The sequence below is a fragment of the Equus quagga genome, chromosome 5 (assembly GCF_021613505.1).
Source record: "Equus quagga isolate Etosha38 chromosome 5, UCLA_HA_Equagga_1.0, whole genome shotgun sequence".
Taxonomy (NCBI): Eukaryota; Metazoa; Chordata; class Mammalia; order Perissodactyla; family Equidae; genus Equus; species Equus quagga.
Window position 1 is genome coordinate 61,127,726 of NC_060271.1, and position 26,507 is coordinate 61,154,232.

At 54.5% G+C, this 26,507-nt stretch overlaps 1 protein-coding gene across 1 annotated transcript; it reads left to right on the plus strand.

The window, feature by feature from the left end:
* Positions 1 to 1,818: 1,818 nt before the first annotated feature.
* LOC124239625 (myelin and lymphocyte protein-like) lies at positions 1,819 to 26,355 on the plus strand. Its single transcript, XM_046661813.1, has 4 exons — positions 1,819 to 1,893; positions 20,680 to 20,847; positions 21,969 to 22,094; positions 26,266 to 26,355. Exons 1-4 carry the CDS (start codon positions 1,819 to 1,821, stop codon positions 26,353 to 26,355), a joined length of 459 nt encoding a protein of 152 aa, XP_046517769.1.
* The last annotated feature ends 152 nt before the right edge of the window (positions 26,356 to 26,507 follow it).

Genomic DNA, 26,507 nt, shown 5'->3' on the forward strand with positions numbered 1-26,507 from the left:
AGAGAAAGGGCCCCTCCTAAATCCTTGTGGCTCTTGGGCCTCATCAAAGGAGGCTGGAGCCCATCAGCCTCACTGGGCTGCACCAGGGAGCTGCGCTGTCTCCCCAGGGTCATGAGCCCAAGCCTGAGGAATTTAGCAGCAAAGGTTTGAAACAGCCAGCAGAAAACCCAACCGAAAAATAAACAAACAAAAACTTCAAGTCTGGGTGAAGAGGTTATCAAGAGTTTAGAAGACCTTTGTGTATTTAATTAGTGAATACTGACAGTGAAATTGCCAAACAGCTTTGGATGGATTTGCTTGAGGGCGGCTTGTGGCTTGTCCCCACCAGAGTCTCCTGGCCAGGAAGATGTCCTCCCAGGGCCAGCAGGCTCTGCTGAGTGAGTGTAAGATGCCCCCAGAGAATGAGGAGCCATGGGGTGGGGGTGGGGGCTGACAATCTCACAGCCCTTCGAGCCCAGGAAGTCTCATCCAGGCATCAGGTCCTGCCCTGGGGCCCTGGTGGGGATCCATGGGCCCTGGCACAATGGCAACCTAGGTCTCAGGCCAGCAAGGCCAGCAGTTCAGAGGAGGCTCACAGAGACGCAGTGCTATTTTATCATTTTAAATGCCGGGTCTGTCTCTGTAAGTGTCAGAATGGACAGCTTGTGGCATGGGTTTTGTTTTCTTTTTTCTTTTTGGAAAGTGAGTCCAGGGACTGACCTCTCTTCATAAGGACTAGGAAGGAAAGAGCTGTGTAGAGAGAAAGGGTAAGGGTCCCACTGGAGAGAGGGGTCTGTGCCAGCTGGGGCTGTGGGTGAAGCCACAGAAGCGCTGGGGAGTCTGATCTGGCATGCACTGGACTGCTGGCTAGGATTTATAGGAGAGAACTGAGTACTAGTATGTAAACTAAAATAAACAGCAAACCACTGAAGTATGATTCTTGTGTAAAAAATATACCAAAAAGTAATTTAAAAACTGTGGTTCAGAAAAAAAGAAAACCAGCAGCAAAGGGTAGTGCAAGGACGTGGGGAGGGAGTCCTGCCACCGCAGAGACGCAGGGCCGCCCCCTCTGAGAGAAGGGCACGGATCTGCTCAAGGCGGCCCTTCCTGTGCCTTGGATTCAATGCAGATCAGCCCCAGCGCCGCCTCCACCGCCCTCCTCCGGGGCTGGCAGGGCTGAGAGCGGCCTCCTCCCCTCAGACGGACAGACTGAAGCTCCAGCACCCAGTGGAGCGGACTGTGGGTGCAGAGTTCCCGGCGCTCCGAAGCCGCAGGGCGAAGGGGTGGTGGCCAGAACCGGTCCCAACGACGCCCCTGCAGACCCCCAGCCTGCAGCTGCGGGCAGGACCAGGACCTCGTCCCACGGCGAGCCTGGACGCGGAGGTCGCTCATATTAAAGCAACCACTGAAAGATGGAGACACAACTCAAGAACAAAGTAATCGTGACCCGAGCGGTGCCGCAGTGGGGAGTTTTGGGAGCCTCGTTATTGATGGTTCTCATTCTTCAGTGGCTTTTCCTGCTCCCCACGGGAGATGGCGCCCGGAGGTGGACGCAGGAGTCGGGTCCCCGTCCCGGCTCGGCAGGCCCGCTGCGTGCCCTCGGATGGTTCAGGGCGGCGCCCGAGGCACTTTGGCGGGTCCCTTGGGGCGCGCAGGGCTGGTTCGGACGGGGCGGGGCGGGCGGCCGCCTGGACTCCTCCCTCCTGGGTCCCGGGCGCCTCTGCTCTTAATCCTCCCCGCGCGCGGGGGGACCGGGCCGCTGGGCTCCTAGAGCAGGTGAGCGATCACCGCGGAGCCAGAGCCTTGCGTCCTGTCCCGAGGCCACGCCAGCACGCCAGCATGGATGACGGACCCCTGCCCAGAGGCATCAAAGTCTTCACCACCTGCCCAGATCTGCTTTTCAGTTTAGAATTTGTGAGTGGCTGGCGCCCGAGCCTGGGAGGGGGCGGGATGGGCTGCGCGGTATCGTGGGGGCTCCTCTCAGAGATCCAACCAGATCCACAAGTTGCGCGTGTCCTGGGAGCTTTGGGATACCAGGGCCAGGGTGAGGAAAGTCTCCCAACTCGAGTCGTTTGGCCTTTTCTAGACCAATGATAATGGGGGAAACAGTCTCCGGGACTTAGGTAGGAAAATCAAATTCGCAACGTAGGTCAGATGTAGGAAGCTGGCCAGGGTCCATCCGTTGCGCGCTGGTTCCGAAGCTGCGCTCCGACCCGCCTCCCATGGGCGCAGAGGAAGCCTTTATGGGAGAGCGACGTCCTTGTGGAGCTGCCCAGCTTTGTCCATGGTTAGGATTTCGTTTACAAAAATGAACAAAAGAAGTCTGAGCATCACCAACTGAGGTTTGGGGACTGGGTTTGTGTCCTAGGAGGAGCTGAATCCGGAGTATTCTCTTTTGACCTTTGATAGTTTCTGGAGAGAGAACACATTTGCGACAACTTTGATCTGGAAATAATAAAACAGGCCACCCTTGCTCTGCCATAGTCTTTCTGCCCTGTGTGTGGAGTGAGGGGAGGGAGGGGGCTGGCGCTAGTGGTCCAGTGCCTTGGCTGACCTTGAGCAGTCCTAAGGCCTCCCTACCTGTGATTGGTCCATCCTGATACTGCAACCACAGGGCTCTCCAGGTGGCTGCCAGAAAGCACTTCTTACTCTGGGCTCCTGGTAAAGTGCTCACTATGTCATGGCCATCGCGCCCCTCAGCCTAAACTCCCCAGGGGCCACAGGCCCTTACCTGGGAGGGGCTGCTGTGTGTGTTCTATGGGTGCTGAGTGTTGCAGCCACGGAGACTCCATTCCCAGCACCCCTGCTGCAGAAGAGCTTGTTGGAAAAGAGTTTCTCCAAACCTGTTTAAAAACAGGACCCCAGCTTCTTCTTGCCTGATTGGAGGCGGGAGGGTGTGACCAGCACAGGGAGCAGGTTCTGTCATCCATGGAGGGTTTGGAGAAAGGGCTAAGGTGACCGAGGTTGCCTGGTGGCACCATTTCACTGCATTTGTGAGCGTTGAGTTGAGCTCACACCTGCGTGTATCCAGAGTGACATCAAGTCCTGGGGCCAGTCAGGCCCCAGGAAGTGACATCTAGAAGAAACGCTTGACACTACTGTGCCCAGTCCCACCATTTATAGATAGGGACACCCAGGCCCAGAGTGGGGAGGGGCTTGCACCCACTGGCACATCCTTTCCCCAAGTGGCTCCTCTGGGTGCGTCTGTTCAGCACTGGGCCTGTGCTTGCCTGAGGTTGGATGTTTGAAGATGAGCACACAGTGCCCAGGACCTGGGATGAGTGGTGGTGATTCTTTCAGAGGCCACTGTGTTTACAAAGGCAGATTCATGACCAAAAGAGATGGTGGCTGACGGTGAGGTGTGATGGGCAGAGAGATTTTTAAACAACAAAAGGTCCTCCTAGTGTCTCTTGCATTGCCCTAATGAGGGGTTTCCTCTGCCTTTGCAGCTGTTTGGGGAGCACTGTGACAAGAATCATGAGAGGGTATTAGCTGGGCTTCATGCAGAAGACTCTGGGACACCTCCTTCTCTTGCCTTCACAAGAGCTGGCTCAGGTGGCAGCAGGAGATGGCAGGTGGCAGGGACCTGGCTTCACAGAAGGCACAGCCCAGTGCCCACTGCCTCCTCTTGGTATCTCAGCCCAGAGGAAGGAGTGCCCCTGGGGGAAGGACAGCCCAGCCAGGCAGGTGGTCTGTGGGGGAGGGGACAGGAGGATACCCCCCCATCCCACCAAGTGAACGGAGAGAGCAGGGGGGTAGGAAATCTCAGAGCCCTGGATTAGTGGAGACTTTCTCCTACAAGGCAGTTTTCTGACTTGTGATAGTAGGGGCTTCTAGAAGAAATAATTCTCCATTTTCTACACTTCACTTTCAGCTGTCTTAGAAGATGTTTTTTCTCCTCCATCTGAGACATGCTCCCCTAAAGCCAACCCTTCCAACTTTCTGAGAGGCTCTGGATCCCTCTGTTTTCACCGTCAATCTCTTTCCTCCTCCCTAGATTGCAGGTGGCTCGCAGGGTGCCTAGAACAGGAAAGAGAGCAGACACCAGTCCTTTAAGTTTCCTCTGCAGGGATTGTATGTATAAAGCTGGATGTGCTTGGTGTGTGAAAGAGCAGAGAATGAAAGGGCCCAAGGAGGTGCTGGCCGCCCTGGGAGAGTTTTTTTAAAATTATGGACCATTACAACACAACAACAAAAAGATAAACAAGCCAGTTAGAAAATGGACAAAGGACTCAAATAGACTTTTCTCCAAAGATGATGTATGAATGGCCAATAAGCACATGAAAAGATACTCACCATCTTTAGTCATTAAGAAAATGAAATCAAAACCACAGTGAGGTACCATTTCACATGAAATTAGGATGACTATTATATAAAAAAAAAACAACGGGAAATAGCAAGTGTGAGCCAGGATGTGGAGAAATTGGAGCCCTCACACATTGCTGGTGGAAAGATCAAATGGTTCATCTGCTGTTGAAACCAGTTTGGTGGTTCCTCAAAAAAATTACACCATAACCCAGCAATTCCATGCTTAGGTTTATACCCAGCAGAATTGAAAGCAGGGACCTGAATAGGCACATGGACATGCGTGTTCATAGCAGCTCTATTCACAGTAACCAGCAAGTGGAAACAGCTGAAATGTCCAGTCAATGGATGAAATGTACAAACTGTGACATATTCACACAGAGGAATATTATGCAGCCCTAGAAAGGGAGGAAGCACTGAGACATTCCACACAGTTGGAAACGCTGTGCTGAGTAAAAGGAGCCAGACAGGAGGGTCACATACTGTGTGATTCCGTTCATATAAAATACCCAGAATAGGCAAATCCACAGAGACAAAGCACAAACTGGTGGTTTGCCAGGGGCTGGGAGGAGGGGAATGGGGAGCAGCTGCGTAATGGGTGCGGGGTTTCCTTTTGGGGGATGGAAATGTTTGGGATTAGACAGAGGTGGCGGCTGCACAATATCGTGAGTGTATTAAATTCCATTGAACTGGGCAATGTAAAATGGTTAGTTTGATATTATGTGAACTTCAATTTTTTAAAAAAACAAAAATTAAGAAATATTTCAAATATTACAGAAAAGTATATATAATACTTTAATAGACACCCACATAATTATCACTCAGCTTTGTCAAATCTTAATATTTTGCCGTATTTCCTTTTAGTATGAAGCAAATAAGCTTTTCAGGAGGCTTCTAAGCCCTGGATGTGCCGCTGTCTTACTCCCCTCCCTCCATCCTCAGGAGCCCCGGGCTGGACGTGGTGGTCCTGACACCTAGACAGGGTCAGCCCTTCCCTGCACCCTGACTGCCTGTGAGCTCCACGGGCGCTGTGTTCTGTGTTTTCACACTTCATGGAAATAGTGTTGTCCTGTCATGTCCTTCTGCAGCGTGCTTTCCACGCAACGGTGTTGAGGTTTATATACATTGATGCTGTTTGTCCATTCTTCTGATGATGGACATTTTGGCCATTTCCAGTTGTGGCTTTTTGCTGTTGCAGACTGCATTGCTAAAGAACATTCTTGTATTTGCCTCTGTGGTTACATCTTGGGAATTTCCTGGGGGACACACAGAGGATTGGACTCGCTGGGTCATAGGGAACGCACATCTTCATCTTCCCAGAGTTACCACATTGCTGTCCAAAAGGGTTATTCCAATTTACACAGCCTGGGAGCGGAGTCACTGGGAAGCTTATAAAGCTTAATTGAGCTCAGGACCCCCACTTGCTCAGGCCCCTTCCAAGACTCAGACTCATTTTTCATTCTTTTATAAAGGTCCCCAAATTGTATAAGCTTCAGGCTAACCCTGGACCTTCCTGACTCCCACCAGCAGCAGATGAAAGTCCCCGTTGTGCATCATCTTGGCCACACTTGGTAGCGTCAGACTTTGTAATTTTCTCTTAGTCCAATGGGTGTGAAATGCTTGATTAGTTTTTAAATCTGTCATCCAGCGAGTTGATTACTCAGAGTTCCTATTTCCATGCCTGAGCTCCTAATAGCCTGGGATGGGCAGATGTGAAACCCTTGGCCTCCAGGACCAACAGGGTGGGGCTCCCTTCCTCTCCCAAAGCAGGGACACTGCCCACCAGAGCAGGGAAGGGCGATGGCTCAGGGTGGGGCCTGGCAACCTTACCCTGCCCAGCACCTCAGCCCAGAGCCCCTGCCCTCTGAAAGCTCAGGGTCCTCACGGGAGGTGGAAGGCAGCCCAACCAGGGGGTGTGACCCTGGCTCTCTGAGCCCCCCGAGCCCACAGGCCACGCTGCTGTTGCAGGCGGTGGGTCCCAGTGCACCCCACACAGGCCCCGGTGGAACATTCAGGGTCTCCCTTCCCCAACAGCTGCACCCAGGGCTCTGCTTCTGGCCTGTTCCCTGTCGCCACCCAAGGGGGACATTCCTTTTGGAACCACAGTCTCTGTTTCTTCCTCTTCCTCCTCCTTCTAAGCCAGGGGCTTCATGACACTGGGTCCCCATTCACAGCACAGGATGTTAACATAGGACGCTGCTTGTCTCAGCTCTGCCCAGGCCCCAAGAGGAAGCTTCTCTCACAAAGTACCAGCAGATAACCCCACCCCCCCAACCCCCTTTCAGAATTTGGGAAGGAAATGCGTCCTCCTTTCCCTCAGGTTACCTTGAACAGTCTGGCGGGCCACAGCCAGCCAGGCGGTTTGCCTTTTCATCTTCTTGTCTTCTCTTTCATCCTCAGTTAAATCCTGGTTATTGATGGAAAAAGGGGCCAAGGGGTTTTCCACTGCTGCTGCCTCTTCTGCTGCTTGTAGCACCTGGGCCAAGCTGGGCCAGGCCCAGCACAGAGGCGCCCACCTGCGGCTGGGGCTGCCACTGCTGCCACCACCGTCACCATCATGGCTGGGGCCGCCGCTGCTGCCATGATGGCGCAGGAGCTCTGGGCTGCCCTCCTCCACCTTCTGTGCCGCCTTCCCCTCTGGGCTGCTGCCACTACTTATAACTTTGAGAACATGCCCATTTCAGGCAAACCAACAAACTTACACACACACGCACACACACACACACAGCTGCTGGAGACCACCAACCACACGAACCCTCACCAGGGCCATCCGACCACGGCACAAGACTCCTGGCTGGCTCAGCAGAATTGACGCCAAACCTCTCAATCTCAAGTTCGTGTGCCGGATGCCCAGCAAGTCAGACACTGAGACACTGGTGCTTGGAGATGGAGAAAGATTTATTTTAATTGGCGGAAATGAGTAGGCAGCAGCCTGGGTTCCCTTAAGCCCACCTCCCAAAGAACAGAAAGGCGGGGGGTGTTTACAGAGCTAAGGCACTTGGCAGGAGGAGCCTCAGGGAAATAAAAGGTCCCTCCCAATAAGCCCCTGAGCCATCTGACTTTTGGGTTTCAATGACTGCTGAGGGCTGGCCATTTGGTGATCGTGGCCTCTCTCAAGGCATTCTCTTTCTTTGTAAAACAAGCTCACGAATCCTCGAGACCCATGAGTCACCCCTCTAGTTAAACAGGAAAAACAGCAAATTGCCTTAATATCTGCAGAACCCCTCAGGTACCTGGCTTCACGATCACAAAAGAGGCTCAAATGCACACTCCGTGATAAGTGTCAGGTGTCCCGACCATAAAGCTAGACTCAAATCCAGAGGGAATTTAACTCCATCTAAGGCGACCCCTCCTTTTGTCACAGACACAGGCACAGACTACACAAACTCAGCGGTTCCAGAGGGCCTCAAGCCCACATAGGGCAGACTCAGTGACTCCACGGGGACCTCGAACCCCCACCTCATCACTCCAGAAGGGAATCAAACCCCATTAATGACTAGTCAAAGGTCGGAACACTCCCATTTTGCCAGACCCAAAGCACTGGGCCTCTCCAATGGCTGGGTCATGTAATCCCTTAATCACTGCAGAGGTGTCTCAAGCCCCGAAAGACAGGCACGGGGGCTTCAAACCCTCTAAAGACAGAACCAGGCTTAAACATATTTTGTGAGACAATTTAAAGAAATAATTCTTATAGCCATGCTGTGGCATGTAGGTGAGAGGTGGCACCACTCACCACCGTCAAGAGATCCTCTGAGCAAAGTTCTCAGGGCAACCTCTGGGTCCCCCGATGGGGCAGTGACGTCAAGCTGATGACACAAGATGAAGAAGTTTGTCCCTTCGTGGTTGCCATTTTTGTTACCTAACCAAAAGTGAGTTCACATCCTGGCAGATTAAAATCAGACTCTCGACCAGAAGTAGTTGTCACACAAAGTGGAACTTATTTGCAGCAAATGGGAGGCCACATGGAATCATTTCCAAAGTCCTGGCCTCCAGGAACAAAGGGACCCAGGGGCCTTTTATTATGGATGAAGAATGAATATTCAAAAGGGAGGAGTGGGTATTCCCTTGAGCAGGCTCAGTTGGAAAACACGCTTCCACATACACTACAGGTTACAGGAATAAGGCCTAAGCTCCTCCTGAGAGATCTCAGCATTAAAGTGAGGCAAAGGTCATAGGCCTCGCTCTTGTGGTGAGGCTTGGTCTGGTCCAGAGTGGTTGGCGATTGCATCTCTTAAACACGTAAATGCTTCAGAACCTATGCTTGAGTTCTGCAGTTCAGTTAGTGATGGGCGTCATGCATGTCGTCACTACCAAGCCACATGGAGAAAGATTGCTTTTAAATTTTCCCTAAGTCACTTCTCCACTTGACACAGATGGGGTAATATTGGGGGTGGTACGAGGCACCCTCTCTGTCCTAGTGTTTTCAGGAGAGAGCAGGAGGACCGCAGGCAGATGCCATGGCAGGGAGAGCTCAGGCTCAGGTCAGACAGGGACAAAGGCTGACTGTTGCACCCACAGGCCCACAGAGAGTGGGAGAGCGCATTGGGCTGCTGGCCGAGGCCGGGTCTGCAGCCTTAGGAATGGGTGGCTTTGCTCTGGGTTCAGGCACATCCTCTGAGGGAAGGGCTGGGGGTGGGGGACTCAGCCCCCTGGGCCCTGCCTTGAGGTGGGAGGGGGCAGCCAGTCTAGACTGGATGGGGGCTGGGGGCTGACTCCTGATGGATCCAGAGCTGAGCCCTAGCTCCTACCTGTGACACAAGTCTGTCTGGGCTCCCTCCTGGCCTTTCAACTCTCAGTCCCTGGAAATAGTGTTTGGGACCAAAGGCCACCAAGGGCAGGCCCTGGTGAGATGGCCCAGCAGGTGTCCTCCTCGGGTGCTGATGGACTAGGGCAGTAGGTGGGCCCCCTCGTCCCTGGAGCACTGATGCCATGGGGAAGTGTGGCCGACTCCTCACAGGTTGCAGACTGTCCCGGGAGCAGGAGCAACTCCCTGGGTTCTCTGCGTCCTGGGTCCTGACTTGCCCACTGCATTCTGGTGGAAGGTTTGGTTCCTGATTGGCTCCTGCTGGGCCCCAGCAGCATAATGATTTCCTAGGGGGATGGACTGGCCTTGACTCTCTGCTCCAGGCTCTCTAGCACTCCCAGCTCATTAATAGCTGCTGTTCTGTCCACACTGGGGCAGAACCACCCCTGTGGTGAATCACTTTGTGGCACCAAGGCCCTGGGGCCTGAGAAAAATGTGCTGGAACCAGAAGAAAAGCCTTGTCACCAGCCATCACACCTTGATCTGCACAGGCAGTGGGAAGAGAAAGGCCCAGGGCCACCCAGCCCCTCTCAGCTGAACTGAAATTGCACCCCAGAGCCCCCACTCCTGTTGGAAGGCTGTTGGGCTGGAGAGGAGGGGGCAGGAAGAGGAGGAGGAGGGGGAGGACCCTGCAACTCCTGGATCTACCCTTGAAGGAGGCCCTTAGAGGGCCCAGGGCACAGGCTTTGGGGGGGACACTCCAGGAAAAGAGCAAAGGTGGAAGGACAGGAGATGAAGGCCACATCCCGACCCTGGCAGTAGGGGTGGGGGTGGGGTGACAAAGGTCTTGTTGATGGACCCGGGGATGAGGAACACAGGCCTGTGTCTGCTGAAGAGGGAGTTATGTCCTTCAGGGTTCGGGTCTTTTGCTTGTTTTTGGTCTTAAACACACACCTTGGTGTTCTTTCCTCTGAAGGAACAGAGCCTGTTAGCCAGTGGAGGGTGGGGGAGGGGAGGCTGCCTCCCATGGCCTCCTCCTTTGGGTTCTCTGCTCCTCTAGACCCAGGGCGGAGGGAGCAGGACGAAGGCTGCCGGGCGGTCTCCTCTCCCTCCGTGTTGCTGTTCTCATGGCCATTTCCAAAGCCGGCCCTACACATGGGAGATTTCATGGTGAACTGCCTGTGGGTGGCCTTGGGTGACTGCCACACACAGGGCCGTCCTGACCTGGCTCCACAACCAGCCTGTCAGAGCTGGCCCTCAGCAGCTATGGGCATGTGAGCGGCCACTGCACCTCAGTTTCTGCATCAATGAAATGGCCTGTAATAGCACCCACCTCCAGGATTGCTGTGAGGACTAAGTGAGTGTAACGTACGCAAAGCTCTTCAAACCACATGGTGCCCGCAGCTCCAGCTCAATGGCTATTAGGTGCAATTATCATTAATTTACTAATAAGTCAAACAGCTGCTCTGATCGACTGGCTGATCCATGCTCAAAGGGGGCAACTGCAAGAGGGGCCGTGCGGCCAATCCCCACCACCTTTGACCTTCCATGCCCTTCCCGGGCAGAGTGCACGTGGCAGGGGGAGAGTGAGATTAGGGGGTGGGCTGGGCTGTGGAGGCACACGTGACTTGTCCCTGGGGTCCCCAAGTTCTGCACAGACACCACCCTCTGTAGGGCTTTCCAGTGGCTCCTGTGCTCGGAGCTGCCCCTGGTCAGCCTGATAGGGTGGCCAAAGGAAAGAGGGGGCTGTGGCAATCCTGTCCTGCCTCCTGCCTTGGGGGTGGGGATTTCCTGAGCCTCTCTCTGCACTGCCCTGCCAGCCTGGTGCCAGGTCGTGTTGGGGGAAAGCTGTATGAATTCTGAGAGCCAAGCAAATTGCTGCATCTGCCCGAAGGGGAAGGGACTGATGCGGGCTCGGGGAGTCGAGGAGTGGAAAGAAAGATTTCTTGGCTCTCAAGGTCTGGCAGTAGTGCTCTTTCATTCAGAGAATAGCATGGAGTAGCATGGGGACGGGACCCATGGGTAGTGAAGAGCTGCAATGGGTTGAGGTCAGGGCTAAATTTATAAGGCATAGGTGTGTGAGTTATTTCATTACAAGACAAAGGAAAGATCATGAAAGAAATCTTTAAAATGGTATCAGTTCAGGTGGGGTCTGGTTATCAGGTGGTCTTACAACTTTGGATAGGAATCAGGTCAGGATGTCCTGTGCTTCCCGGAGGATGATATAGACCGGAATGTAGGGCAGGATGCCTTGGATTTCTCTCCCTGTGGCAGCCTTGATCCTCATCAGGACCAGTTTCCAGGATCAAACCTTTAAAACTGATTTGTCGTCGGTGTCAGTGCATCACTGTTTGGGAGGGCGTTGCTTCAGGGAGGGGACATTCTCTAGCACATAGTCATGCCCACCTCCCCAGCCTTGTGGCTGCTTGGTGATAAGCCAGGGACGGTTGGACTGAGGGCCCTGGCGGGAAGGAACCACCCAGCTGTTACACTGTAGAACTCTTTCCAGAACCAGCCCCACAGTCCTCGCTGGTCTCCATTTGTGACGCTCCTTTGTTGTAGGTGGCACGGTGGGGCTAAGTCCTCTGTCCTTCAGGCCTGTCTTACCCAACATCTCCACCCAGAAGCCCACCTGCGGGAACCCCTTTCCTGTCCTGCAGGCCCTTGCTTGTGGTCTGTCTCCCACCTGGACTCTGAGTCTGCCCATGTCCCTGCCCAGACGGTGCCCTCTGAGACATTTGTTATCAGCGTGCATTGGTGGGAAAGGGGCTAGGATTTCATCTCCTGCGTGGATAATTTTTATAAATCATAAGAGAGTCCTTGACCCCAAGGACAGACAGAGGGTGAAACTGACAGTCACCACCACTCATGAGGGAGACCCCTGGGACCCTCAGAGATGCTTTGGGCCATTGATGGGGGTTTCTTCTCACTGTCAGCAGGTACACATCTGTTTTGTTGGCTGACCACATTGCTGACTTATTTGGTGACTCCCATCAATACCTTTTGTTTTTCTCGGACCAAAGCCTCTCCCGTCTGGTCTACATTTCCACAGATTTTGTCTCTTAGAGGTGGCTTACTGTATTTTTCATGGAACCTCCTTGTCTCTGTTCATCCTGTGGGTAAAGCCAGGGGGTACAGGTTGGTGGGGAAACATTTCCACCCAGACGAGGACAGGCCTGTGTGAGAGCCCCCAGCTTTGTCACCTAGGGGAGTGTCCTTCCCTCAGGAGCTGATGACTGTCTTCTGGCTCGTGAGGGAGGCCGACACTGGTCAGCGATTGTCCATCATGCTCACGGCCAGTGCTGTGGAGCAGAGGGCTAGCGGGTGCTACGGAGAGCAGACTGCCTGGGGACTTCGGGAAGGGGGGAGGCCTGAGTAGGGCCTCTCCCAGGGTACCCTCGCCCTGGTAACATCAGCTACAGACCTGAACACTCCTCCTCTCTCTTTTTTATTTTAAAGATTGACACCTGAGTTAACAACTGTTGCCAATCTTCTTTTTTTTCTTTCTTTCTGCTTTTTCTCCCAAAATCCCCCTGGTACATAGTTGCATATATTTTAGTTGTGGATCCTTCTAGTTGTGGCATGTGGGATGTTGCCTTAGCATGACCTGATGAGCAGTGCCGTATCTGCGCCCAGGATCCAAACCAGCAAACCCCCGGGCCTCTGAAAAGGAGCGCGCCAACTTAACCACTTGGCCACGGGACTGGCCCCATCTCCTCTCTCTTTGAATCCCAAATCTCTATCCTTCTCTTTACAAACAGACTCAAGGGCCCCTGAGTCCTGGGTTTGCCTACAGTGTAGATGAAAGGACACGATCTAAGCTGCCTTGAGAGGATGGTGCATGATAGGTCCCCTGGAAGGAGGGAGCCTGCTCATGAAGGGCCTGGGAGGGCAGAGCAACTGGAGCAGGTAAACTGAGTCAGGGGGCCTCAACACCACTGTTTGTTTTCACTTTGGGAGTAGCCTCAGAGCTCAGATTCCCAATAATTGGCAGAGAGGTAGGGGTCCCCACACAGGAGTCTTCTGCCTCCTTCCAGACATGTCCCCTGGGTTCAGAATGGGGGTCCTGTGCAGATTTCTGGGCCCTTGTCCTGGGGAGAGGTGCTGAGCAGTGTTCACCCTCGCTGGGGCCCTGACACTGTCACCAGGACCTGACTCTGCCCTTGCTGGACCCAGAGCTGCTCCAGTGGGCCTGGTGGCAGGACTGGAAGAGAGAGGACAGGAAGGGAGAGGTGGGCTCCATTTATTCGTGTGTGTTTAATAAAGTCTATGTCCCTGGATGGACCTGCCCTCAGTGCTGACCGTGGTCATGGTCACCCTCGGCATCTGTTAAATGCATGAATGAATGTATGAATGAATGAATGAGTGGGTGAGCAAGTGAGCAAGTGAAGGAAGTCCCTCCTTCGGCTTGCTGAGTTGAGAAACTCCATACGAGGGGGTGGGGCTCACACAGAACTAGGGCTCTGGCAGAAGCCCCTCCGTGTTTGCCTCCTGCTCTCCCTGCCTCTCAGCACCGGCCGCCCTCAGCCCCGTTCTCTGGGGTCTGGGAGGCCCCAGTGTGTTGGGGGTTTGGTCTTTCTCCTCTGACTTCCACTCTGTGCTTATCCTGTCCCCTGGTGCTCATGTCCTCTTGACTTCACCTTGATGCCACTGCCCTTCCCTGCAGGAGCTCATCCTTAACCAGTGTCTACACACACAGACACACACACACACACACGGCACATGCCCTCTACTCTAACTCACAGAATGACTCACCTTTGAGTCAGCACCCCATGGACCTGGGACTGCTGGGCCTCTCCTTGGGCACACAGTCATTGTGCTGGTCAGTCCCCTCCACAGCACCCCTCCTGGCATTGCGTGGTCCCTGACTGCTGACAGAGCTCAGTGGGGACAAACGCTTCCAGCAGCAGAATCGAGGCTGCTGATCCTGTGGCCTTGGGAGAGCACCCAGGGCCCAGAGTGCACAGCACCTGGGATGAGCCTCATCCGGTGTGGCCAGCTTTTCTGTTCCTTCCTGGAGAATGACTTTTGCCTGCCTGACATAAGTGACAAGATGGCTGAGAGTTGGGTGCACAGCCTGTGCTCTGTGCCCAGAGTCCTTTACTTCTCGAGTCCAAGGCACAAACTCCTGTCACACGCACCTTCAGGGCGCATCCCATGCCCTCGGAGCTGGTGGGAGTTCTGACGCTGGGCTCCGAGGGGCCGCACGAGCAGACGTGTGTGTGGGAAGTGCTCTGTCGTTTCACGTCTTGACTTGTTATTGGAAGAGGGTCTGCTTGTGGAGACCCTGACACAGTAAGATGGAGCCCCTGAGAAAATTCCAGAGAATTTGAGCAATTCCTCTGCACTGACCTCAGGTGTCCACGTCCTGCAGCAAGAACACTGGACAGTTGTGCATGCAGAGCTCCTCCAGCCCCGCACGAGCAGGGGGACGCCACACGGATCTCAAGAACGTGCCGGGGGATCCCTTTCCCTTTGTGACCAAGGCTCACTGTTTGCAGGAGGACTTGCTCATATTTTTACATCCTTTGTGTCCTTCCGCGGAGGCACACACATTTTCCTCCACTTCTGGTTTCCTGGAGATCACAGGTTTTTCTCTTTGATGCTTTTGAAGTTACCTTTAAATCCTGGTTTGCACCCGGGTGTGGAGGGGGTCCCTGTGCATGGTGAGATCCTAGCCCTCCTGAGATGTCACGTGGTTACAGGGGAGGCTCTGCCTCATCACATGACAGCTGTGACAGCGAGCACTTCAAGTGCTCCCCACATGCCAGGCACTCGGGCCCAATCCCATGAGGCAGTCCTGCTGTTATCACTGTTTTTCAGAGAGGGAACAGAGGGGTTAAGTGACTCGCCCGGGGACAACAGGCCACCCAGCTAGTAAGTGACAGAGCTGCTTCCAACTAAGTAACTCTGGCTGTAAAGTCTACACCCTTCACCACCCTCGCCTGCCTCCTGTGGATTAATTTAGAAAGAAGAAGAGTGAACCTTCTCTGAGATTACACAAGAGCGCCCCCCAAGACTAGCTCCTGAGGAAATTTTTTTCACAAAAGTCATTTGATCAGGTAGACCTCGGATGTAAACTCTTTTATGTCTTTGGAAATTTTTGTCTAGTTTTGTACATTATCCTTGGTTCTTAGAGAACCTCAGCTCTGCTCAGCATCCTAAACTGGACTGAATTAAAGAAGGGCGGTTTCCAGTCCTGAAACACCAGGGTGGGTGGGGCCTCAGATCACCAGGTCAACCCCATTCACAGACACTGAGGCCGGGTCCCAGCATCTAGAGGACACCCAAGGTCGAGCTAGTCTCACGTTCAAAGTAAGACAGGGACTGAAGCTTAAGGAGAAGAGAGGAGAGGAGAGGAGAGGAGAGGAGAAGGGAGGAGGGGAGAGGGAAGTTTGCCCACGTCCAGGCGGGAACTGCAGAGCGTCTGGGCCACCGTCGCTGAGCTGGGCAGGGCGTGCAGACAGCAGGCGCTTCTTCTTCTGTCTGACGGGGTCACCAGAGCATCTTCCACAGGCTCGTGTGGTGTAGACACATCACCAGGCCTTTGACAAATAGCCCGGGTGTCTGTTCCCTGTCCTGTAACTCTGCTTCTCTGCAGTCTAGTCAGACCCTGGGCCCAGACCTGGGCGTCGGTGTTTTTCCAGGTGTGTCAGTGATTCCAGTGTAGACTGAGGGCTGAGAACCACAGAGCCTTGGCCCAGGCCCCGCCCCCATTTTCCAGCTTGGGGACCTGGGCCCAGAGAGAGAGCTCCACCAGGTGACTGTCGGCCCCCCGACTTAGAGACCTTCGTCTGAGAGCACACCAGCCAGCTGCACCCTCTCTGGTGTGGAGGACGGTGACCCAGGGGCCGGCGGGGGTGGGGAAAGTCTGGCCTGTACTGTAGACAGAGATGAAGGGAAACTGAGGCCCTGCCTCCACTTGTGCGCCTGATGTTTCAAGGTGATCGCCTCTGAGCATTTACCGCCTGGAAGCTGGGAGCTGCTTAGAGTTTTCTTTACGAAGGAAAATGCTTGAACCCTCACCTACCCCTTTGCTCTTGAGAAGTATTTATCCAGCGGGGTCCTGATGTCAGGATGGGGTGGGCTGCTCCCTGCCCAGGAGGCCTGGTCTCCCTGGGTGTGGGCGCAGCGTCCGCTCTCCCTGGTGCTCTCTGCACACTGAGTAGGGGGAGGGCGGCAGGCGCTGGCTGTGTCCGTGATTCCCGCCGAATCCCAGCTTTGCACTGAGCGGGGCCTGGAGGCCTCCACACTGGCCCAGCGATGAGTTCTGTCTCAGGCTCACCCTCCCTCGAGCCCCATCTCCTGCCACTCCTTGTCCCCCACGTCGTGTGTGGCTCCCCGGTCTTCGGAAGGCCTCACTGGTGCTCCAGCATCCTCTGGACTCGGGGTGTACTCTTCCCTTACCTGGAGAGCTAATTGGTGACCCTGTGACTTGGACAACCACTGACGTCCACCTCTCCCTTCAGGACTCCATGCCCCAGTCCAGGCTGCTTGGCCCATTCAGGCGGGGCATCATCCTGCATTGTAACTGGCTGCCTCTGCGTCTGTCTCCACCGGGCTGTGGGCTCCTGGGTGAGCGGTGTCCTACCCCAGTTGTTGGGTGGTGCTGGGCATGGTGCCAGCAGCTTCACACACATCTGCACGGTTTCAGCCAGTTTGCACCAGCCCACAGTCAGGGGAGACAGCTGAAAAATGCCATTACAGACGAGGAAGCCGAGGCCCAAGAGGCCGAGTCACGTGCTCCAGCTCCTCCAGCACATGCAGCGAGAGCCCCTCTCCAGGGCTCACATGCGTCCCCACCCGTGCAGACGCTGCGTGGTGCAGGTGCTGCGGGAGCTGGCATGTGCCCGGGAGGAACGGAGCCTTCACACCTGCACAGCTGTTCCAGCTGTTACCCCTTCCAGCACGCATCTGCACTGGAGCTCTCACAGCATCCGTGTCTGTGTCCAGGGTGCTGCTCCCAGACATACAGCTGGAATAGACCCTCTGTTCTCAGCCTCGTCTCTTTTCCTAGCTCCACCCGTCCTCTCTCAGGGGTGTTCTGCACCCACCTCAGCAGCCTCCCAGATGGTCCCCTGTGCAGGTCGTCCTGCATTTGTCCCCTGGGCACCTGCTGGGCAGGGCTGTGAGGGGTACAGGGCAGGCCCACTGCCCATCTCCTGGGAGCAAAACCCCAGGGTTTAATCATTTCCTCTGTGTGAGGACATTCCCTTCACATGACGTGTCACTTAGAATATGTTTCTGGACAGACGGGACCTGGTGGCATGTTTCCTATGAGAAGGTCCCTGGGCACCAGAGGCTCCTCAGCTCTTTCCAGTTGGAGGCTCCAGAGAGCTGAGCCACATTCACTCAGTGTCCCCACATGGTGGGTCAGAATGGCCGGTGGATGGTGCTGTGATGGTGGAGGCATTTTGTAAAAGTCCCCTCGAGAGGGAATTTCTAACCTGGAAAGACATTTATTCTAAATGAAAGAAGCTCGTCACAAAAGTCCACCTTTTATATATGATTCAGCTTATGTGAAAGTTCATAGGGGAATCCATAGAGACAGGAAGTCGGTCAGTGGTCACTGAGGGAAGGGAGGAGTGGAGGGGGCCATAGCTAAAGGGCACAGGGCTTCTTTGAGGTGATGAAAATGTGCTAAAATTGGCTCTGGAGATGATGGCTGCACATGTCTGTGATCATCCTAAACCATTGAATTGTTACTTTAAATGGGTGAGCTGTGTAGTGTGTGAGTTCTCTCTCATTAAAGCTGTCTAAGAGAGAGAACTTCTCCCCGCCATCTTACCATGAAACTCAGTGCTACAGAGAAACCACACAAAGAAAAAGTCAGCATGATTCTTAAAGGACCTTTGCAAGGTGGTGCACCCAGAGGTGGGACAGGGTCCTGAGGTCCCAGAGGGCAGGGCTGGGATGGAGCACATTGTGGGCTGTGCTCCTGTAGGTGGGATTCTTACCAGAGCTCCTGGGGATCTGCATAAGGGTCTGTGTGTGTGTGTGAGTGTGTGTGACAGGGAGCATTCCTAGGGAGCTGGAACACAGTCTTCCTCACACTGGTGGAAGCGCACACCCAAAGCAGGTGGAGAGTCGGGGTAACCTCGAAGCTTCCCTCTGCACTGGGGACTGGGAGCTTAGCCCAGAGCTGCGGCCCTGTCTCGCTGGCGCTCACTCAGGACTCTGTGACGAGCACTCAGTGTGGGGACTGTGCTCTGACTTCCCCTCACTCTTCCTGCCTTTGATTCCTGACTGAGCCACACGGGGAGGAATCGAGCTGAACGAGGTGCAGGGCACTGAGCCTGAGACCAGGGTGTGAGAGCCGCCTTCTCAGATTGTGCCACTTCCAGGTACCCCGTGCCTTAATTTACCTCCTATGTATGTTAAAGTTAATTTTTCCAGAACTATGTCACTACCTTAAAAATAAAAGCCATGCCCTTCTCCAGGTCCCCTCTGCCTGCCCATCCTTGGAGCTCATGCTCTAGGGGAGCTTCAGATGCCTGGCTGCCCCCTGAGCCCTTCTCCTTGCCTTAGTCAGAAAACTTAAGAGAGTGAAAAAGAGAACCATTTTCCTGATGTGGCATTCAGTGTCCCTCAATGCCATGTTCACTGGCCACATACAAGCACCTCGGGCCAGCTGGGTCCCACGTGGGATTCCATAATGGAGGGCTCTCCCCTCCACGTGCAGCACCAGCTGCTCCTCTGGGATTTGGTCCATCAGCTGCTTGTTTGGGCACACCCATCTCCCAGGAGACCCTGAAGGTCAGGGAACTAACTCGGACCCTGACATACGGCTGGACGGGTCTTCCCTGTGTCCCACACCCAAGAGTCAGCCGTGAGCAAGGGGGACCTCACCCCCTCCCTCACCTGGTCACGGACAGGGCTACTTTGTGACTAACCAGATGCACCTGTCTTGTGCTGGGTGCTTCCAAGGGTCAGTGCAGGGCTCCCTGAGAGCACGTGAATGGGGACCTGACTTAGATTGATCCTCTTTGGATGGTCACCAGTTGACCAGGTACAGGACGCCTAGGAGAAGCGTGTCCCAGGCCCCTGCCTCTGCCCACGGGATGGTCATGCCCGATCCTCCTTCTTCTCCATGCCACACTCTCGTGCTTCCTAAATCCATGTCAGCTATTGACATGCTCATGTCCTTGTGTCCATGGACATTATGGAAAAGGCCAAGTGACCTGTTTGACCTTAAAGGCAATTGTGGATGAGATGGACACACACGTCTCATCTGAGGCAGTCTGAGGATTTGTGTTTAACTGATTTTGCTCCAATTACTGTATGTTGTAAAATGTGTCCCACTCACTCTGTCACGTGCCTTCCTCCAGGCCATCTCAGGTTCATCAGTAGAGGAAGTCTTCTGGGCAGAGATGCCCAGATCTGATTCATGAGGCCCAGCTTGGTTTTATCACTGCAGATTCTTCATCGCACTGATTTTCCTACCAACTGTGATTCTCTCCCGATGCTTCTCAGCTGAGAGTCTTGGAGAACCCCTGTGAGGACAGTGGTGTCTCTTATCCAGCAGGTGGGCAGCGGGACAGGGAAACGAGGTCAAGGTGCCACTTGAGTCCACACCACAGGGGGTGTAGGCCTGGGAAGCAGTCCATCCTCAAATGCTCAGGAGGATGGTGCCAAGGGTCACAGCACCTTGGTGCTTCTGACGGCAAAGCCATCTCCCCCCATGTCCTAGCCCACGACCAACACAGTCCTTACTTGGGTGTGGATGGTAAATAGGCTGAGCTGATGTCACTGGGATACAGAGGCAGAAGGAGAAGGGAAGAGAAGTACAGAGTCCCAGTTTGGGGTGAGCTTGTCCACAGGGTGGGCGGGACTGTGGCACTGAGGGGTGTTGTGACCCCACGTCTGTCCCTACGCTCCTCTTTGATTGGGGCTCACTGACCCTGCAAACATCAACTGGGGTGGAATCTGGGTGACGATGAGGGAGTGCTGCTCTCGTGCCGTCCTCCGCCACCCAAGGACACCTGTCTGACCTGTGTCCTGTCTACAGCCCAACTCCAGCCCAACTTCTGGGACTTGGAGATCTAAAGGGTCAATTCTTTTAAAAACGCTAGTGACATAGCGTGGCTAATTTATTTTGCTAATGAAGACCAAAAGAATCTTCTGGTCACTACCATTTCATAACAGAAAGGATATTTTTTTATATCAAAAATACAAGGAATGATATGATCATAGAATTAGCCCTTCTAATGATAATATTGGATGGTGTAAGTCTTTTCTTGGGATGATTAATTACTTAACTTCCACTTGCCTCAGTTTACCCATCTGACAAATGGGTCAGTATGTTGCTCATAGGGTTGTGTGAGGAGTAACTGAGTTAATATTTGTAAAGTGGTAGGACAGTCTCTGGTATATAAATGTGATATAAGTGCTCATTAAATAAAAAATAAAGAAGTGTATTTAAATAGTGAATGAAGGCAAGCAAGCAGAGGATTGGGAAAGACTGAGATTGGAGATCAGGCTAGAGCCTTGGGGCTGAAAGAGTCATTCTTGGTGAGGAAATGCCCCCCGCTGTTCTCTGCCTCCTTCCTGTTTTTCTGCCCCTCGTGCCCCAGCGTGACCTCTGGGTCTGGCCCTTCCTGGGCGTGGGCTCTCCTGGTCCGATGCTCACCCTGCCCTCCTTCCCTCTGCAGGTCTTTGGGGGCCTTGTGTGGATCCTGATCGCCTCGTCCCAGGTGCCCCTCCCCCTGCTCCAGGGCTGGGTGATGTTCGCGTCTGTGTTCTGCTTCGTGGGCACCACTGCCCTGCTCTTTCTGTACCTAATTGGTGCCCATGGTGGTGAGACTTCCTGGGTCTCCCTGGTGAGTCCCAGCTCTGGGTGTTTGGGTGGGGTGGGTAGGACCCTCTCCCCTGGGAGGCTGGCTTTTCCAGTGCTGGGTGAGGCTGCCCTCTAGCCGTCTTCCACCCATGTTCCAAGGCTGAGCTGGCTCGGCCTTTAGCTCTGAGCTGTGCACAGCAGCCCAGGGCTCCCTGCAGCCAGGTCAGGAGAAGGTGACAGCAGAGGTTGACTGTCACCGTCTGCTCTGCTTCCTCCTGCGTGACTGCCTTTTTCTTGGGTAACCAGCTGCCCAACCCCCCTCCCATCCCATCTGCACTGGCCAGGGGCCTGTTGGCACCTCCCATCATGCAGGAGGGCTGGTTTCCATCTCTTGGGAGCAGGGTCCTGGGGGCTGGCCTGGGCTGCCCAGTGTGAGGCCATGCTTACTGCCCAGCTCCATGTCACAGCTTCTAAAGCTGGGTCACCAGAGAGGGAGTTGGTGGGGGAGAGAGATGGCCTGTGGTATCTGTATTCTGCATAAATTCTGCCTTGAGGCCCATAAAGAGGGTGAAACTTACACATGGACCCCTGTACCTTACGTCCCCTGGAAGGGGTGGGGCCATTTGGCCAGGGCTCTCACTTGCAAAAGGTCTCCTTCTTACACTTGAGAAATCACCTCCAATTACAGCTACTCAAACCCCAGTCTAGTGCTTTTTTGCTTGTAAACACACCTGGAGCCCCCTGCCTCCCCCTCTCTCCCCTGCACTGGTCCCTGAGGCCACACTGGAACCAGGACTGTGACCATGGATGACATTTCTCAAGCCCAGAACCAACTTCTGCCTATTCAGTCCCAAGCTGCGCCCCTACTTGATCCCCCCTCAAAGGAGAGCAGTGTCCCTTCTCCACTGAAGTCCTTGCTCTGCCCCCAAACCAGCGAGATGAAACTCAGCTGGACCAACGACCTCTGTGAGGAGGGGGTTAGGGGGTGTGGTGATGGTGGATGGGGTGGGGGGAGTCAAAGGAAGTAGCAGAAGATGACCAAGGGACCTGAGCCATGCCAGGTGGGGACAGGTGGGGTGGACAGGGCCCTGCTGGGACCACAGCTGCCCCATATCCCTGTGTTTGGGCTCCCCATCTCTGTGACGGCCATTTTTGACCCCGCAGGACGCAGCCTACCACAGTGCTGCTGCCCTGTTTTACCTCAGCGCTGCCATCCTGGAGGCTTTGGCCATGATTCTCATGGAAGATAAAGTCACGTATGAACATTACCTTGAAAACATCTTTGCTGCGGTGAGTGCCCCGTCAACCCGCCCGTGCTCACTCTCCCACCGCCCGCTGACGGGGTCTGAGCGGAAGGCTGCCCGAGCTCTCCCCTCTGTTTTTAGTTCACTGACTTTTGAATGAAATGGACCTTCCCCTCATCATGAAGACACAAGTCCCGGAGAAGCGAGGGACGTGCCTAAGACTCCCTTCGTCACCTGGTCAGGGCTGTGCTGTCCAGGCCTGGGCTGGCCCAGGGTCCGGGCCTGGGTGGGCTTTGCAGACGGCGGGTGTGTGAGGACGTGACCACTGATGGCCGGCACCGTCCGAGCTCTCCGTGAACCATCGTATTGAGCCCTCACAGCAGCCCTGGGGTGTGGGCGCTGTGTCATCCCCATTTCACAGATGGAGAACCAGGGCACCACGAGCAGGATAACGTGCTCCAAGGTCACCGGGAATGGGTGGGGCTGGTGTCAGGCCAGGTGCCCTGTCAGCACCCTCAGCACCAGCTTGGAGCAGTGAGTCTGGCCCCTGGGTGTCCTGGCCCCCTGAGCGGTCTTCCATGGAAGCACAGTCAGGGGCGGGAGACTGAGGCCTGGGGTGAAAATCGAGTGGCGGGGGTCTCCCCAGGCCCTGGCTCTGGGCTGGGCTGTGGGGAGGCCCTTCTGGGCCCAGCGAGTCCAGACCCCCAGCTGTGGGTGTTTGCTGTGCGATCAGGCCTCGGCTCCTCATGATGGCGTCTCCTGCCCCACAGCTCTGAGCACCTGTGGGAGGAGGAGGGGCCGGAGGTCACGTCTCCACCAGCTCCCCGTGCACGTCCCCTGTGCTCCCTGAGCCTCGGCCTGCTCCTCTGTGAAATGGGACGGCGATTCCTGTCCCTTCCCCTCGAGGACTGTGGATGTTGAACAGCTCCCTGCCGAGGCCTCACAGGGGCCCTGGGGGGAACAGGGCTTGAGCCTCATTCACCCCGTCAGCAGAACAAACGCGGGGGCCGACTGTGTGTGACTGGGGGCACGGTGTGTGCAGGTCTCTGAGCTCTAAAAGGAACGTTCTCCTCTGCGGGGCCAGACCCACTGGTGGGGGAGGTTATGTGAGGTCATGACCTGGATTTTGTTTTTATGGAATGGGTCAGAATGACAGGAGTAGGAGAATGTATTGTTTCAGAAACGTTTTTCCAGAGCTGTGCATGGTGGGCTTGCACACGTGTGCTAACTCACCATATCAGATGTATTTCTAGGCAAGGGTATTGTTTAAAAAATAAGAAAAAGTTTCAGAAATAATACTCCTCAGATTCCTAGAGGTCAACCTCTGAATAATGGAAATTCTGAGGTCAAACATAATGACAGATCACAAGATGTCACCTCCAGGAGCCAAAGCTGTGCCGTCCCCCCAGTTTAGAGAGGACAGAGCAGAGGCTGAGGGAAATCCCACAGGGTGGGCACTATTGGGCTGTGGAGAAGGTTCCTCAAAGCCTTGTCTGCTGGTCCTTGTGGGCCTGTCCCCTGCCCCGTGGAGCCCACATGCTCCTCTTAAGCTCCCAGCCTATTCCCAAGTTCCATCAACATGACCACCTCATGGTCCCTGCACCCCTCAAGTGTCCCACAGTGTGGCAATGTCTCCCTTTTTGGCTCATCTCCCAAGATGGCTGGTTTCTAAACAGTAGCACAGCCAGGCAGCCCCTAGGATGCTCTTCCTTCCCTTGGGAGGCTGGTCATCCACCTCCTTCATCATCCTTCAAATGGCTCTGTTTCATCTCCAGTCATCTGGAGAGCCTTATACCTCCCCTATCCCAACCCCAGAAGCCTTCTCTCTGAACAGACTTCAGCAAGGCATTTCCCAACAAGTTCCGTAAAGTCATTGCAGACAACAGTAATGACATGTAGATGGAACATGGCTAGTGGGTCAGCACTTGGCGGAAGAACCCAGATGGGGTGGATTAATGTCCTTGCCTGCTGGACTGATCTCTAGCTGAGAACCACTGGGCTCTACCCTGTTCCAACTTCTCTTTTACTCTTTATCGAAATGCAGCACACATCCAGAGAAGTGAGCAGGATGCAAGTGCACAGCTTGATGAACTTCCATAAAGTGAACCCCTCTATGTAACAAGCATGCAGATTAAGAAATAGAGCATCATAAACAGCTCCCAGAAACCCCCTTCCTGTCCTGCCGCCGTCACTGTGCGCCCACACCAAGGATGACCACAGGCCTGACTCCTAGCTGCCTCCCTCGATTTTGCCTGATTTTGAACTTCATGTGAATGGAATTGCACAGTGTGCGTCTTTTCTCTCTGGCTTCTTTCTCTCCGCCTTAGGTTTGTGAGGCTCATCCCACTGTTGGGTGGAGATGCAGACTGTTTCTTCTTGTTGCTGTAGAGTATTCCATTCATGACTCTCCCAGCGTCTCTTTATCCAGGCCACAATTGATTGTGTCCCCCTTTCTGTTAGCTGAGTTGGAGAAATGTGAGCGCACCCAGGCAGAGTCAGGAGTGCTAGAACCAGGAATCACGATGTTCTCAGCAGGCAGGGGCGCTGGGCTGAAACCATCAAGGGGAACACGAGCCCGGTTCAATGTGAAGTCCCGCCTTTCTGTTCAGAATATCAGCTGTGTCCGTGCACAGAGGAAGGAGTCCTGGTAACTCAGGGTTCAATCCCAGATCCTGCCCAGCCATCACACAGCCTCCCATGGTCTCAGGGAGGCCCGTCCAGGATGTGGGAGGTGTCTCAAGACCTTCTCCTCACACCCCTGGCCTTTGGGAGCATCTGGCCTGCCTCTCGCCCTCTGTGACTCCTAACTGGGACCTGCCTCAGGAGCTGAGCTTCTCCCCTGTTTGCTGGCAGCAGAGTGTCTGCACCAAAGGAATCCCTGGGGTTGGTGGGAGCCGACTGAGGGGAGCTGGAAATTTCTGCAGAAATCAGGAGGTTTCTGGATCCTAACAGTGGGAGGCAATGATGACAGCCATTTAGGGAAAGGGGTTTCTGAAAACCTCAGGATGTCCCTTCATGTCCCTGCTGTCCGTGTCCCCAAGGTGCCATTTCTTGCCCTCACTTGGAAACTAAGCTCTGTGTCCTGTTCCTGTGGGGACTTCTGAGGTGCCTCTGCCAAGGTTTCTCGCTGGGTCTGGAGATGCCTGGACAGTAACCTGCTCCCTCCTGACGGGCTGAGGTGTTTTGGGGGCTGCTCACCCATGGTGACTGCCGCTTTCAGGTGGGCTGCCTCAGAGTTCCCGGATGAGCTCTCTCAGATGTGCGATCAAATACTCGGCTGACTCATCACCTCTGGCCAACGAGGGTGAAGTGTTCGCCCTGTGTGGGGCGGGAGAGGGCAGGCCTGGTGACGGCTGCTGTCTGTGGGTATTTTCACAAGTCACGGACGCTTAGCCGCTCTCAGTGTCGTGCCTGGTTGGACACTCCTGACCCCACGCCCCAGGTCACAGATCCAGGAGCAGATATGGGACTTGGGGGCAGCAGGCCTTTAGGAGTAGATGGTGCCCAGTGAGCACAGCACGTCAGGAGCCTGACAGGCCACAGGTGACTGTTTGCCATCTTTCCAGGGCCTTTGTTCCCAGCGTCAAAACAGCAAACTGGATCTTCCCAGCAGCTTTCTCAGGAGCCCCTCCTTTGCAGAATCTCACAATCCCACCTCCCTGTCCCTGTCCCTCAGTCCTGTGAGCCTGGCTCCTCGCCCATGTCTGTGAGATTATGATCCTAGAATAACATTCTGATGGGTGTGAGGATGTCCAGGCAGCATTGAGACCTTCACCAGAGCCAGCAATCCCTGTGTTCATGTTCTCCAACTGAGGCCGCTGGGCTCACAGCTGGTGGACCAGGCTCTTCCTGGTGTGGAGGAAGCAAGTTTCTCATGGAAAGCAGTTGATACTCGCCTGTGAGGATCATTTGAGGGGCCTCTGAGGGCCCCTGTTTCCCGTTGGTGGCACCAGTGTGATGGTGTGAGATGGCACGTAGTTGACCTTGCACACCACATCTGGTGGGTCGTGAGGTCACCTGGAGCTCTGTTCTGAAAGCATTCAGGGCCACATCTGTGCTCAGCAAGAAGATGTCTGTGTGGGTGATGGGAAACAGTGGTCCACACACTTCAGGTCCATCATCCCGAGGACCATGGGAACGGCCAGCCCAGTGTGGATGACCCATGTCTTGCCCTCTCCCTTCTCATGCCCATTTATGGTCATTTATCTTGGTTTCAGATGTTTTCGTACATAGCCGCTCTGCTGTACGTGGTCCATGCGGTGTTTTCTGTAGTCAGATGGAAGTGGCCTTCAGTGAACAACAGCTGAAGAACTTTGGCTAAAAACCCAGATGGTGGTAACCGATCAGCCCACCTTCCAGCATAACTTTTCAGCATACAGAAATGCTCTCCATGGAGGAACTAAGAAACCAAAAGAAGAGCAATGCTGTGTGTCTTGAGGGTGTTATGCGGACTCTCCCC